Below are 12,738 nucleotides of genomic sequence, written 5' to 3' on the forward strand. Positions count from 1 at the left end.
GAATGCCTCCGCACCACCACTGAGTGGTGGCGACCGACGTCACAACTAAATCACATCATGGAGAAGATAGCAGTTTAAACCCAACAAACATCACCTACTAAATAATGTGGTAGCTCCTACTGTCACACCATCACTTGCAGCGAGCCACACTCCAGCTACGAAAAAGTGAAGAACAGAGGGAGGAATTCATGATACGGCTCAACGGCCTACCACAGATGAGGGGAACCGCTACAACAGAAAAGCCTCCAGCCGACGCTGTTTGCCCAAGCTTTCCACAAGCTTAGACAATAGCACACAGTAGCAGTACCAATTGTTTAGTCACACTCTCGGTAGTGCATCGAGGTAATGTAGCAGTGTCTGCAGGAGCTGCGGTTGCTCGAAAAAGCTCCTTGGAATGCTCTGTTGCTCCAGCCCTCAACACTGCAGCAGCAGCTACTGCTGATCCGATTGCCGCCTCCTAAGCCTCCTACGTCTGGGCATAGGATGAGCGCAGTAGTACACAAATGCTCTGTGCTGCAGAGACATCAATAGCAGACCTTTCTGTGAGTCTCTCTCCCGCAGCTGTAGCAGCCGCCAGCGCTGCTGTGCAATATGCGGCTTCTGTGGCATCCACCGGGAAGGTGTCATCCCCAACAGCTGCAAGAGCGGAGCAGCGTCAAGGCGCACCTCAGCTAAACCAACAGAAGCAAACAGCAAACAGTATTTAATCCTGTTGTCGTTGCTGCTGTTCCTGCTGCAGAGTGGGCCAGGGAAGACGTCAGGTGGGGTTGCTGTGATCACGAAGTTGAAGGCTGACGACGCCAAAGCTCTTTCCAAATCCCCAGGGGGCCCGAACTGCACAAGACAACGAGAAGGAGGAGGAGAAGCAAAAGGAGAAACGCCGACGGACAAGGCATCTGCAGCAACATAAACGGTGCAGCGGTGGTGCTGCTCTTCGGCCTGTTGCTGCTGCTTCTTGTGAGCGGGTCCCGATGTCAAGAAGTAGTGAAAGTGAGTCCCCAGAAACTCGGGAGTGCATGCCGCGGCCCGAATGGCTTCTTGCTGCACTGGTTTGTGCCGAAGCAGCGCAACTGCTACCAGGGGGTGAAGAGGCTGCAGGAGCTCCTCCAAAGTACCAATGGGGACTGCTGCAGCAGCGCTTGCTGCTGCCGCCGCTGCTGCAGAGCCAGGCGCTGCTGCCCCTGCAGCAATCCACGGACTGTATATCACAGAAGCAGCAGTAGGAAGCGCCTCCCCTATATCTGGATACAATGCTGAATCATAGAGCTGGCGAAAAATTGTTGGCACCGTTATGCTCCTGATGGAACTCCCACCCGCAACCCCTGCTGCTGCAACTGCTGATATTGTTGGTACTACGTCGGTATGCGCCTGCATCTCTTTTTTGTGCAACAGCAACAGTCGCTCCAGCGCATGCAGCGCGTGCCCCCCCGGAGAAAGGTATGCTGCAACTGCAAGCCTGGCTAGGGCGATCACGTCGGCAGCAGCAAACAACAGTAGCAGTCCAACTGCTGCAGCTCCAGCTGCTGCTGCGCGCGGTGTCAGCAACCGCCGCGCCAACTTCTTCTGCCACAAGGCCATTCGCCGCAACTGCAGCAATGTCGGACTTCTCTTCAGTGTCGCTTCGATGCATGCAAAAGAGGCGCGACGTAATTGCCTTGCGGCTGACGCGGCCTGTGGCGGTAGCCGTGCCGATACCGCATGCAGCAGCTGCAGCGCCCCCATTTCGCAGCAGCCGCTAATGCTGCTGCTTGCACTGCTGTTATGGCTACTGCTCGCGGCATCTGCACCCACAGAGCCAATCGCCTTTGCACCATATCCGCCTGCTTTACGTGCAGCAACACTGTTGTGACCGCTCCTGGTGCCACAGCAGGGGTAGTCCCCAAGCTTACTTTGCTCAAGCACATCACGCATGGCCGGAGATACGTCGTCAAAAAAGGCGTCATTTTCTGTTGCTGCAAATGCAGAGCTGCGACGGCCCATAGCAGCAGCAGCACCAAACGTGGCTAACTCTGTGCTCGACTCCTCTGTTGGGAAGATTTGTTGCAGCAGTGCTGCCCCTGCAGCTGCTCCACAGGCCGCCACTACAGCACAGAAAGGCAACAGAAGCGGCACCAGCGCGTCCTGTTTTTGCTGTTGTTGCTGTTGTAGACTTACCTGGCCTTGCTGCTGCATTGTCAATAGCAGGCAGAAGGCTCCTGTAAGCCACGGGGAGCCGAAATCACAGCAAATGAACCAGGGGATGAAGGCATCGCTGCCTCTGTTTCCTTGCTTGCTCCTGGTGCTGTCATTACTGCTGCTCTTCTCGCAACGGCTGCTGCTGCTGCTGGTGTTCACGCTACGGTCGGTGCCACTGCTACTTGCTCTTTGAGACTTCAAAGTGATGCCAGAATCACCCGATATCGAATGTTCGTTGGGGAGAAAGAAGTTGCCCGGTGCGCCCGCATTGTTGGGTATGTTTGTTTCGCGGTTGCTGCTGCTGCTCCTGCAACTGTTGCTCTTACTGCTTACTGTGTGATCAGAAAGTTGTAGCGCGCTATTCCGCCTCTTCCAGCAGAATCGGGCTATGCTCCAGCGGACTGATGCATGTTTTGGTGGCAGCGTCCCGCGAAGACGCAACAACTTAGCCACCAGCTGTAATGGCAAAAGCAGTAACGGCACAAGGGATAGCAGCCCAAAGGTGGTAAAAAGCATGCCTCCTGGCAGCTGCAAGATATACTGATGGAGGCTGATGCGTCCCGTAGACGGGGAACCCTGTGCCTCTCGCTGCCACAGCAGCAGCCGTGTTGCCTTGTGCCAGCCAAAGCTGCTGCTGTCGCTTTGTGCAGCAGCTGCTGAGGTGTCCATCCACTGGTAAGAAAGTAACAACTGCTGCAGCCCTCGTTCTGCTGACAACAGTAGCGAAGCCTTGGCATGCTGCAGGCGCTGCGTTAACGAGCTGTACACATACACCATCAGCTGTTGAGACGGCAGCGTGTCATTCACAGCTAATGTCTCCAAAGCTGCAGCTCCTGCAGCGCCAAGCAACACGCCTGTGGCAGCAGCGACAAACAGCAGCAACAGGGCCCGTGAGACTCGGCCCAACCTGTTCTTCAGGCAAGCACTGCGACTACAGCTGCCGTCACAGCTGCTGGTACTGCTGTGGCTCAAGCTTGTGGCCCCAACAATCCTGGCCTCATTAACCGGCAAGCGAAACGCGAGGTGCAGCAGCACTGGCACAAACACAAAAATCAAGGAGGCATCGCCAGCAGCTGCCGCTGCACCTCCACACAGCATGCATCCAACTGCACGCATGCAGTAAGGGAAAGACATATTAGCACCGCTGCTGTTGTTGCCCTTGCCCCCGTCACTGCGAACAGGGAGCTTGCTGGGTCTACCGCTGTTGGCGTTGCTCTTGCTGCTGCTGCTGCTGCTGCTGCTGCTGCTGCCGCTGCTGCCGCTAGATTTCGAAGGTGGGGCCTCGGAACAGGCGCAGGCGCTGAGCTGTTCGCAACCTTTGCTGTCCTTGCTGCTACCTCTGCTTCTACATCGCAGCAATGAGCCGTGGCGCTCCTCAATCACGCGGCTGCTACAGTTGCTGCAGCTGCTGCTGCCTTCGCATTCTTCTCTGCTGTTGTTGATGGGACGCATGCTGCCATTTCCGGTTGGCGGGGCAGCCTCATCTCCCCTTAAATGGATCTCGGTATTTCTGGTTTTGCAGCTACTGCTCCCGTCGTTATTGATGTTGCATGTGCTCTCAGACCTTTGGTCTGCAGGCCTGTTGCTCGTGCAGCTGTCGCTTGCGCAGCTTTCATCCGAACTGCACGCGGCGTTGTTTCTGCTGCTGCTGCTAATTAGCTGTTGTGCAGCAGTGACTCTGCTGCGGTACAGGCACTTTAAGGCCGATGCGTGAAAAGCACACGCAGCAGCAATAGTAGCAGCAACAAGAACATTCGAGGGAGAGACAGATGCGTGCAGCAAGAGCGGTGTCAGGCTCACTGCAGAAGCTGCAAAACAGCACGAAAAAAGACAACTGAATATAGACTGACGCCAGTCCCGAGCAGCAGCAGTTCTGTTCCGGCGTCTCCTCTTATCTGCTCTGCGGAGCTCCCGTTCCATCCGACAACGCAGAGTGTCGCATCCGGCCATCTTGCTGCTGCTGCCGCTGTTGCCTCTGCTGCACCGGTTGACAATGCTACTGTCACTTTCCACGCTGCTGATGCTGCCTTCGCGCTCACGCCTTTTATTTTGACGGAGATACTTAATAGAACGAGCCCTTACATTTGCTTCTGCTATTGCTTCGTGGGCCTGCGCAGCAGCTGCAGCGGCTGAAGCACACGAACGCCTAAGGGCTACGTAAGAAGCACCGATGATCAACAGAAGGACACATCTAGTGAGAAACAAATAGCTGAGACCCACTGGAATATGAGCCACATACCGGACTCTCTTCCTTCTGTTGCTGCTTTCACCGCTGCTGGCGTTATTGCTGGGACGAGGGCGGGGAGCAGGAGGCAAGAAAGAAACCTGCAACAATAAGCCCGGGAGAAAGTCGAAGATACGCCTCACGCGGCTGTGGGGAGGTGGCAACAAAAGGGGTGGAAGTGAAGGCAATAGCAGCAAGCCCTTAGGCATGAGCACGGGGGGTCCCCTCGGCAGCACAAGGAGGTGCTGCAGCAGACCATCCTGCAGCAGTGAGCTGGCGGTTGCCTTGCCTCGGCTGATCGCTGCAGCTGCTGCTGATGCTGCTGCTGCTACCATGTCCCTGACTACCCGACACAGCTGACTGATGCGCGCTGTTGCGGCCATTGCTGCCCCGCTGCTGCCCCGAAGTAGCTCCACCGTAGCTGCAGCAGCTGCCGCAGCAGGCAAACGGAGACGATTGCAACTCTTGCTGCTGCACCGCGTAGCCCTAGGCCTTCCTCCATTGTCCACAGAGCTAACTGATTCAGCTGTTGCATTTTCTTGCTGCGGCGAAAGCTGCAGCTGTTGGTTCTGGGGCTCAGGAGCCGGTGCAGTGGTGGGGAAGAGACAGCTATATAGGCATTCAACTTCACCTGCTGCTTCTTGTTCGGGGGGAAAGGGGTCAGCAAAGACGGCGGCGAGCAACAGCAGCACGACAGCAGCATCAAGAAGAAGCAGAAGCACCGGCCCAAGGAGGGACCTCTTGCGCCATCTGTCACTTGCCGCTGCGAACCTTGCACTCTTCATGCTTTTCCCTGCAGCATTTTCCATAGGCCTTTGCTGCAGCTGCTGTGATTGCTGCTCTCGCTACTAACGTTGCCAGGGCTGATACTGCTGAAGCGGCTGTTGCTGCGTACGCTTGCAGCTAACGTTGTTCGCATCAGGGAACAGTACGTGAGGCTGCAGTGGTATTTCCTGTAGCATTAGCTCGTCAAGCCCACCCCGTCAAGCCCTTGCTAACAGAAGGTGATTCTATACCAGGAAACAAACAGCGAATGGAGATGCCTGTAGCAGCTATCCAGGCACTGCAAGCCAGATGGAAGCATGGAGTAGCAACCGGAGCAAGAGCAGGATACGCAGTTCCCCTCGCCCAATGCTGCTTGTTAAGAGGTTCACGCTACTGCTCCCTTATAAACAGGAATTACTTCAGGATGACTGTGCCTCCAAAATGGCTATGAATCGTCCTTCTTGTGTCTAGCAGCCAGAAATACACAGGGCCTCGTCTTGCATGCGATGCAGCTGCGCAACGGCAGCAGCACCAATGGCATCCCCAGGCAGCGACAGTTCATCGTCATTTCGTTGCATGTATTTCCCCTTTCGTGATAAATGGAGCAAACACACACAACACAAGCCTTGAGCTGGAAGCCCGCGGCCAAGGGATGTCTTACGGAGGAACCAGCAGCGGCTTGTTGTTGTTGTGACTGTAGAAAGCATCCCAGAATGGCCTCACCTGTTGAGCAGATGACACCTGAGAATGCGGCTCCTACATTGAATGGCCTTAAGGTGTTTGCATGATTGCTGCTGCGCCTGGTCACCCGCTCAGGGTCACCTCTGGCGACCATTGTAGCTTACAGTATTACCATTACCTCAACCACTCTTCATATTGTTTCTGTAGTGGATTCTCCACAACAGCAGTGATGTTAATAACAACAGAAGAAACAGCCATGGGGGATGAACCTCGCAGAAGAGATCGGTCTGCAGCTCCAACGGGAGCAGCTACGGAGGCAGAGACAACAGCGGCAACAGAACAATTAGCAGGAGGAGGTGTTTCTGATACTGTTGCGCCCGCTACTAGTTGCAGTTGCGGAAGCTGCCAGTTTCCTGCACGCCATTATTTCTGCGGTCCCTCTGAATCCTCATTCCGACGTGCAGCTCAGTTCAGCCCTCTCGAAGCCCCTCCCCGGCGCTGTCTCGTGCAGCAGTTTGTCCGCTGCGGATACTGCACCGGCAGCAGCCACGGGAACAAGGGACCCCTCGTACTTCGTGAACTGTTGTCCGTAGGGGCTCTCACGGAGTTAAGCGGATACCTCCTCGGCAATTTATTGACCTCCCTTGTCTTCCCTTTCTGTGTGTCCGATGCAAAGCCCTGTTGTTCTTTTCTCAGAAGCAGTAACAAATGCAGCAGCCGCAAGGGCAATACAAGCGCCTGTGAGTGCACTGTACTGTTGTGCCAGCAGCGCAACGGATTCGTTTTCATTGCAGACAGACTGAGAGCGCAGCGGCAGGGTCTGCTACTGCACATGCAGCGGTGCGAGCATACGAAGCAAAACCAACAGCAGCAGAATTTGACGCCTGCACTAGTAGTGTCCCAGCTGTCCCGCAGTGTCCGCTTTATGTTGTTTGCGGAGGTGTTCTGGGGAGGACGTCTCTACCACACAGAAGAAAAGGACGGATACAGCTGCAATTGCTGCAACAGTTGCTTCACTTGTGGGAAGCCAGCCCTGCAGAAGCTGCAGCAACTGTATGCAACGCCAGCTGTATGCACGAGCACTGTAGGAGTAGCCAGCGTCTGCAGCAGAAAACCTACTGAGGCAGAGACCGCGCGAAGGGCTGCTTCCTTCCCCGCAAGCCTGAACCGCCTACTCCTTGGCGGAACATTCTCTTCAATGCTGCAGCAGCTCCAGCAAGTGGCCAGCGCGGTGACAGGAGAGCAGATTCAGCAGCCAATAGCACAGCGGCAGCGTTTCGCTGCACTATTGCAGGCGCTGCAGATGGACGCTGCAAGCTTAGATGAACTTGTCGCTGCCCTGATGCTTTATGAGCTGCTTTTGCCCACCCTGCAACAGCAGCAGCAGCAGCAGGTGTTTCTGCTTCAGCGGTTGATGCGCCTTGTGGGCAATGATGGATGGCAGCAGCTGCGCCTCTGCCGCTTAGCCCTTCGACTCATCTCCGAAGGTGGGCGCTTCCCCGCAATTCGGTCGCTTCAGTTTCTAAGTAGCTGCTGGTGTGCGTGTGGGTGGCAAGACGAGTCTAAAGCTCCTCATGACCGACTCTCTTGACTGCGTCATTGGCTGCATGCGTCTTAGTGGCGATCCTTCTGATCGCCGCCCTGTGTTTTTCTCTGTCTTTCCGTCTCGTGCTCGCACCTTGCTGCCGTCTGCTGCGTGTTCAGGTTGTCTGTATGTGTCTGTAACTTGCATTGATCCCCGTATGTTTCTGTTCGTCTGTCTGACAGTTGTTGTGCAAAACCAATCGCTCGTACGCCACTTTTTCGTTCCTTGCGTACTTAATGCCAGTGCAGCGTGCCTGCTTAGCCCTTTCCCGTGGGATATAGGAAGCGTCTGCCCTCGTATTTGCAGTGCCGAAGACGCTTCTGGAATAAGGCATCCAGCAACGTTTAAAGTTTGCTTCTCGTGTGTCTCATGCTGCTTCTGTGGCTGCCGCAGCATCTCTTGGGAATATATGTAGGGTACTGCGCACATCGGCCCGGCTTCCCTTTCTGCTACAGGCTGCAGTATACAGGCATCTGGATGCGCTTCGGGCTGGTGCTATCGCCGCTGTGGTTGCTGCAGCACCTTTAGGGGGGCACAACGTGTCCCTGCAGCGTCTCGCCGCTCTCCTTGGCTGTTCTGTTAGCTCTGCTCTGCAATTGTGCCTTCAGCTTCCGCTTCAACGGCAGCTGCCCCAGCGGGAGCAGCAGCTAGGGCAAAAGGGGCAGGTAGCCACCCTACGCTTTTCTCGTTGTGGGGAGATTAACTATGTTTTTTGTAATCGCGTGGGCAATGCTTCGCCAGTGACTAGTGATCCACAGCTTCTGGATCTGCTGAAGTTCAGCAAGGCGCCTTATGGCGACGCCTGGCTGCGCACGCAGCCTCCAGAAGACACACTACAGGTAGCGCCCCACAATCGTACAGAGCTCCGGGAACTGATGCTGCACGGAAATTGCCAACAGTTACAAATACAAGAACTGCAATCGTGCCAATTGCAGCAACGCCGGCAGCCCGCACACCCACGTCCTGGGGAGGCATAAGCCATTGGCAAAAGACTATCATAGTTCGTGCAGTTCAGCCCAGTGCGAGTACACCACGCCCCATGCAGCAAGATATTGCTGTAGCAGCGGCCCTGCCTTTGCAGCGCAGCTGCACTCAAACCATTGAGGGCTTTTGGCTGGCTTTCAGCTACAGAGTGCTGCGGCCCCTTTGGGCTGCCCTTGAATTGCTGTCGAGGCTAGAGCTTCGTTTGGACTACCGCCGCTGCTGTTGCTGTTATTGCCGCCGTTTCTGCTGCTTGAACTACTGCAGCTTCCGGTGCTGTGCTTCAAAAGCTCGTCGGTCCAAACATGCTCTCCAGTTATAGGGTCTCGAGCAAGACGTGAAGGCTCCGTCTGAGACTGCGGCATCTGCATGAGCACGAGTCACAGACACGCAGTCCATGCTGCTGCTGCAGTTGCTGCATGTAGTGCTCAGAAGTATTTCGTGTTTCCGCAGCGGCAGCGACTGCTAGAGGCATTTAACGTTCAAACAGACCTGCGACACCGCCAACTGCTTGGGCATGTGGGACTTTTCGAGGTGAAGCGAAGGGTGGCGTATGGCATACATCTGCATCACCGTTCTCACACAGAAAAGCCGGAAATGTACAGGGATACAGAAAGGGGCAAGGGGTTGAAAAATAACGAAGAATGAAACGGAAACAGCGACAGTAACGGGGTGAACAAGTAGAAAACAGGACTGGCTGGAAAGAACACCAGAAGAGACGCCGAACCCTGCCGAAGTATGCACAAGGGGGAAAATACGGTGGCAAAATCGAAACACTGAGTCGAAGCCACAAAAACAAATGGGAACAACGGGATGGATACCGACCCGGTTATTGCCAGGCGCACTCCGCCAGGAAAAATTGCAACGAAGACGCATACATCCATATGTACAAATGCACAGGACACAACAAAACATGCCAACAAAGAAAGGAGACAGCACTGCAAGGGGGCCTGAACTCATCAAGGTGTAATGTTTTGGCGCTGATTGTTACCGTGTGCAAGGCGGACGGCAGGGGAGCCTCCAGCCCTTTGGGTATCCGTTCCCACTGGCAGCTAAGAGGGTTGTAGAAGGCCCTAACTAAGGTATCTCCCCGCGTATCTTGCGTGGTGACCCTGTCGTGAACCCTAAAGCAAGGACAAAGAACTTAATAGGGAGTCCGGCAATTGTTCAATTTACGGGGAGCAACAGCACGTGTGCGTGAGCCCACAGCCAAAGCTTGATGGGTGTTAAACTTACTTAACAGCTGAGATAACCGAAGTATACTTGTCCAAGGGTAGTGGTTGGGGACACTGGGATCGGGGCTAGCGGTTCATGGCGAAGGTTTAGGGTTTGTGTCGGCAATCCTTCTTACCCGTAACACTCCTCAGCCTCACGCGCCTTGGGGTAAGCCACTGAGAAATAGGCAATCGTGAGGAAGGCGCATAAGATGACGGGTGCCTGAAAGAGAGAAAATCCCTAATGCTAGACTTGGGCGCTGTTTCCTGAGAGTTAGCCGTGAAAATCGGCCAGAGTTAGATTCGATTAGGATTTGAGCTCCTTTGCAGACAAACTAACAAACAAAGCCAGGAGAACAAGCAGGCAGAGACAAGCAGAAGACAGGGACGAAGAAAAAGGCCAAGAAGAGTAAGAAGGTCGCAATTACTGACAAGAGCAGACGCAAATACAGAAAGGACAGGCCACTTGATGAAAGGAAACCAGGCCGAAGATCGGATCCAGACAAACACGAAAACGGGAACAGAAACAGGCGAAACACAGAAATTTGACAGGAGAGGAATAGTCTTTTCCGCGCTCTAACACCCAGAACTACCTCTAAGGCATATTAATGCACGACGGAATAGGGCAAGCAGCATCAACAAGGTCCTAGCGGTGCTTGACTACAAGATAAGTCTAAACGCACGACTCCTGGGGTATCGTCCACGGGAACGTCATTGCGTTGTTCTGCTGCGTATCTTTGGTATCTTTCCCTCCTAAGCGCTGCAGCAGAACAGAGACGCGAGTGAAAAGCAAGAAATCGAAACAACATGCGTAAACCGGCAATGCAATGCAACAAAGGAACGGCCGGTAGGCTGTCAAAATGTTACCGAGAAAAAGTCACACACAAGTGGGTCCAAACATATTTCTAGACACCTCTTGCGGCGACACAAGCTAAAGACCTCGCTTCCTAACAATCCAGGCATGCAACTCACTTCGCTGCTCCTCTGTCTCTTCCTCCCAGACCGCCTCACCCATAGCCCCTACGCCTCTGGTGCTGCAGCGCATTTCACGTTGCAGTGCTATTGTACATGGGCAGGGGTGCAAAGTAGCCAGCATGTCTTGCCCCGTCCCTGAGTGTCGATATGTGGCGATTACTCCCTCGTAGAAGCATCACTGTAGTAGGCAAACACATTTTTAAATTTTCATTTGTAACATTAAATGCTGCGATGAATAGCAGGAAGAAGAAGGTCTAGCCTTACCCTTCACATTGCCTGTCGTAATGGCTACGGGTAAACGGCTGGGAGAGAACATCATACGCCGCTCTTATCTCATTGAAGCGCATTGCTGCCTGAACACAAGCAACGCAAACCGTACGCCACAGGGATTAAGCGGCCGGCACAGGTGGCGAAAAAGTAAACACGCAAAACAAAAGGGGAAAGAAGGGACATGAAGAAATACGTACGTACGATGCATAGATACACGCACACATATGCATAAGAGGTGATCCTCATTTAACAAAGACCCAAACAGACGCTAGAAAGAAATCGAAGCTCAAAGATGGCAGGAAGAAGGGGATGGACGCGATAAATATACACGCACGGGCAAAAAACAACCGGCACATCGAGAAGAGTCAACAATGAGAGCATTATAAGGATTAACCAAAGCTCGGAAGGCAGATAAAAGGCAAATGCAAGACCAGAAACAGCCATACACACTATAAAACCCAAATGGACACAGGCAGAGGCGACGGTGAACAGAGGCAAATAGGCAGCGCGGCAAGGCTAATCGCATGGCGTTGTTAGACATCCAAAAGAAGAAAAAGATAGCAATTATAAATAGAGGAAACACAGAAACGGCAACAGTGAGTGCTGTCTCATTATTTTACGGGAACCGTTGTTGCAAGTCAACAACCGCAGCATCAGCGGCGGCACCAGCAGGAGCGCCAACAGCAATAACAAAGGGCAACGAACGGCACATGGAACGAAACAAAAGTAGGAGGATCGGCAGGAGCAGCATCGGCAGATAAGCCGTGGCTATCTAACATTAGGGTCGTCTCTGTTCCTGTCTGGATGTAATTTGAGGGCCAGTGCCACATAGGCCTGAAAGTTAAAAACCACAAAATACAGAAAATGCAGAAGTAGCAAACCAACACATACACGAACACGAAAAGAAGAAGCGTATGGCAGCGACACTGAGACACTGTCCTGCACAGCAGCGCGATCTCGTTTGACGAGCTCCTTGTTTTCTTTGTCTATCCGTTTGCCCGTAGTCGCACGCCTATTTATTGAAAGATTCGTGTTTTCCTGCCCTGTTTAATCTTCTTTTAGCTGCCTTGCCATTATGCTGCATTCAGGTGTATCTGTCTGCTTCTCTGCGTGCTTGTCTAAACCCGTCTGTCTGTTCCCGCGTCAAATTCGTGTCTCTCAGCCTTCAACGCTTTGGTGTCTCTTCTTGCCTGTCGAATTTCCGCCTGAGTTGCATTTGGTTTTACCCCTAGAGTTTCGTAGTGAGACCCACCACCGGTGGCTGTGGTCGCAGTGGCGCTGCTGCTGCTGCTACTGCTGTAGGCCCTGAAGACGGAGCAAGACGCACCGACCACAAAGAGCCGACGCGCGGAGCATGCCGAAAACCACCACACGCCTTCCCTCCTACATAGACTACTGGACATGGTTAAGTCGGAGGTGCTCCCGCCTTCGCTTCCACCGCCGCCGATGACGTTGCTGTTGCTACTGCGCCTGTAGCTGAGGGCGTGATGGCTGCCGATGCCAGTACTGTAATTGCTGCTAGAAAGACTCCAGTTATAGCCCTTATCGAAGCCCCTTCTTCCGATCCTGCTGTGGATATTTCTGTCACAGCCGCTACTGCAGTAGCATCGCACGTGGCGGTGAAAGTCTGAACCTAAGTCTTGAATCCCACCATTCCGTGGCTTACGTAGCCTCTGCCTTGCTGCTTCCTTCACTTTTAAGGTCGAAACTGCTGCTGCAATCGTTGCTGAAGTGCACGCCACAGCACGGGGGGAACTGCTGGCAACCAACACACGAATGTTCCACTCGTTGCATCCTCCAGCAACTGCTGCGGGAAAGGAGGGCCAATTCCGCAGCAGCGGCCGGCAGCCGTCTACAAGCAACATAAG

At 53.9% G+C, this 12,738-nt stretch overlaps 3 protein-coding genes across 3 annotated transcripts; 1 reads left to right on the forward strand and 2 right to left on the reverse strand.

The window, feature by feature from the left end:
- Positions 1-432: 432 nt before the first annotated feature.
- Positions 433-5,208, reverse strand: ETH_00028425 (uncharacterized protein; the record flags this gene model as incomplete). Its single annotated transcript, XM_013377118.1, has 1 exon — positions 433-5,208. The coding sequence occupies one exon, from the start codon at positions 5,206-5,208 to the stop codon at positions 433-435; it is 4,776 nt and encodes a 1,591-aa protein (XP_013232572.1).
- An 893-nt stretch (positions 5,209-6,101) lies between these two features.
- On the forward strand, positions 6,102-8,407 carry ETH_00028430 (uncharacterized protein; the record flags this gene model as incomplete). Its single annotated transcript, XM_013377119.1, has 2 exons — positions 6,102-7,332; positions 7,824-8,407. The coding sequence occupies 2 exons, from the start codon at positions 6,102-6,104 to the stop codon at positions 8,405-8,407; spliced, it is 1,815 nt and encodes a 604-aa protein (XP_013232573.1).
- Positions 8,408-8,551: 144 nt separating this feature from the next.
- On the reverse strand, positions 8,552-12,735 carry ETH_00028435 (DnaJ domain-containing protein, putative; the record flags this gene model as incomplete). The annotated part of the gene is made up of 9 exons (XM_013377120.1): positions 8,552-8,776; positions 8,904-8,975; positions 9,403-9,535; positions 9,763-9,848; positions 10,309-10,385; positions 10,598-10,659; positions 10,865-10,953; positions 11,648-11,704; positions 12,097-12,735. 9 exons carry the CDS (start codon positions 12,733-12,735, stop codon positions 8,552-8,554), a joined length of 1,440 nt encoding a protein of 479 aa, XP_013232574.1.
- Positions 12,736-12,738: the final 3 nt, after the last annotated feature.

The sequence above is a fragment of the Eimeria tenella genome, genomic scaffold (genome assembly GCF_000499545.2).
Source record: "Eimeria tenella Houghton genomic scaffold, Eth_scaff46, whole genome shotgun sequence".
NCBI lineage: Eukaryota > Apicomplexa > Conoidasida > Eucoccidiorida > Eimeriidae > Eimeria > Eimeria tenella.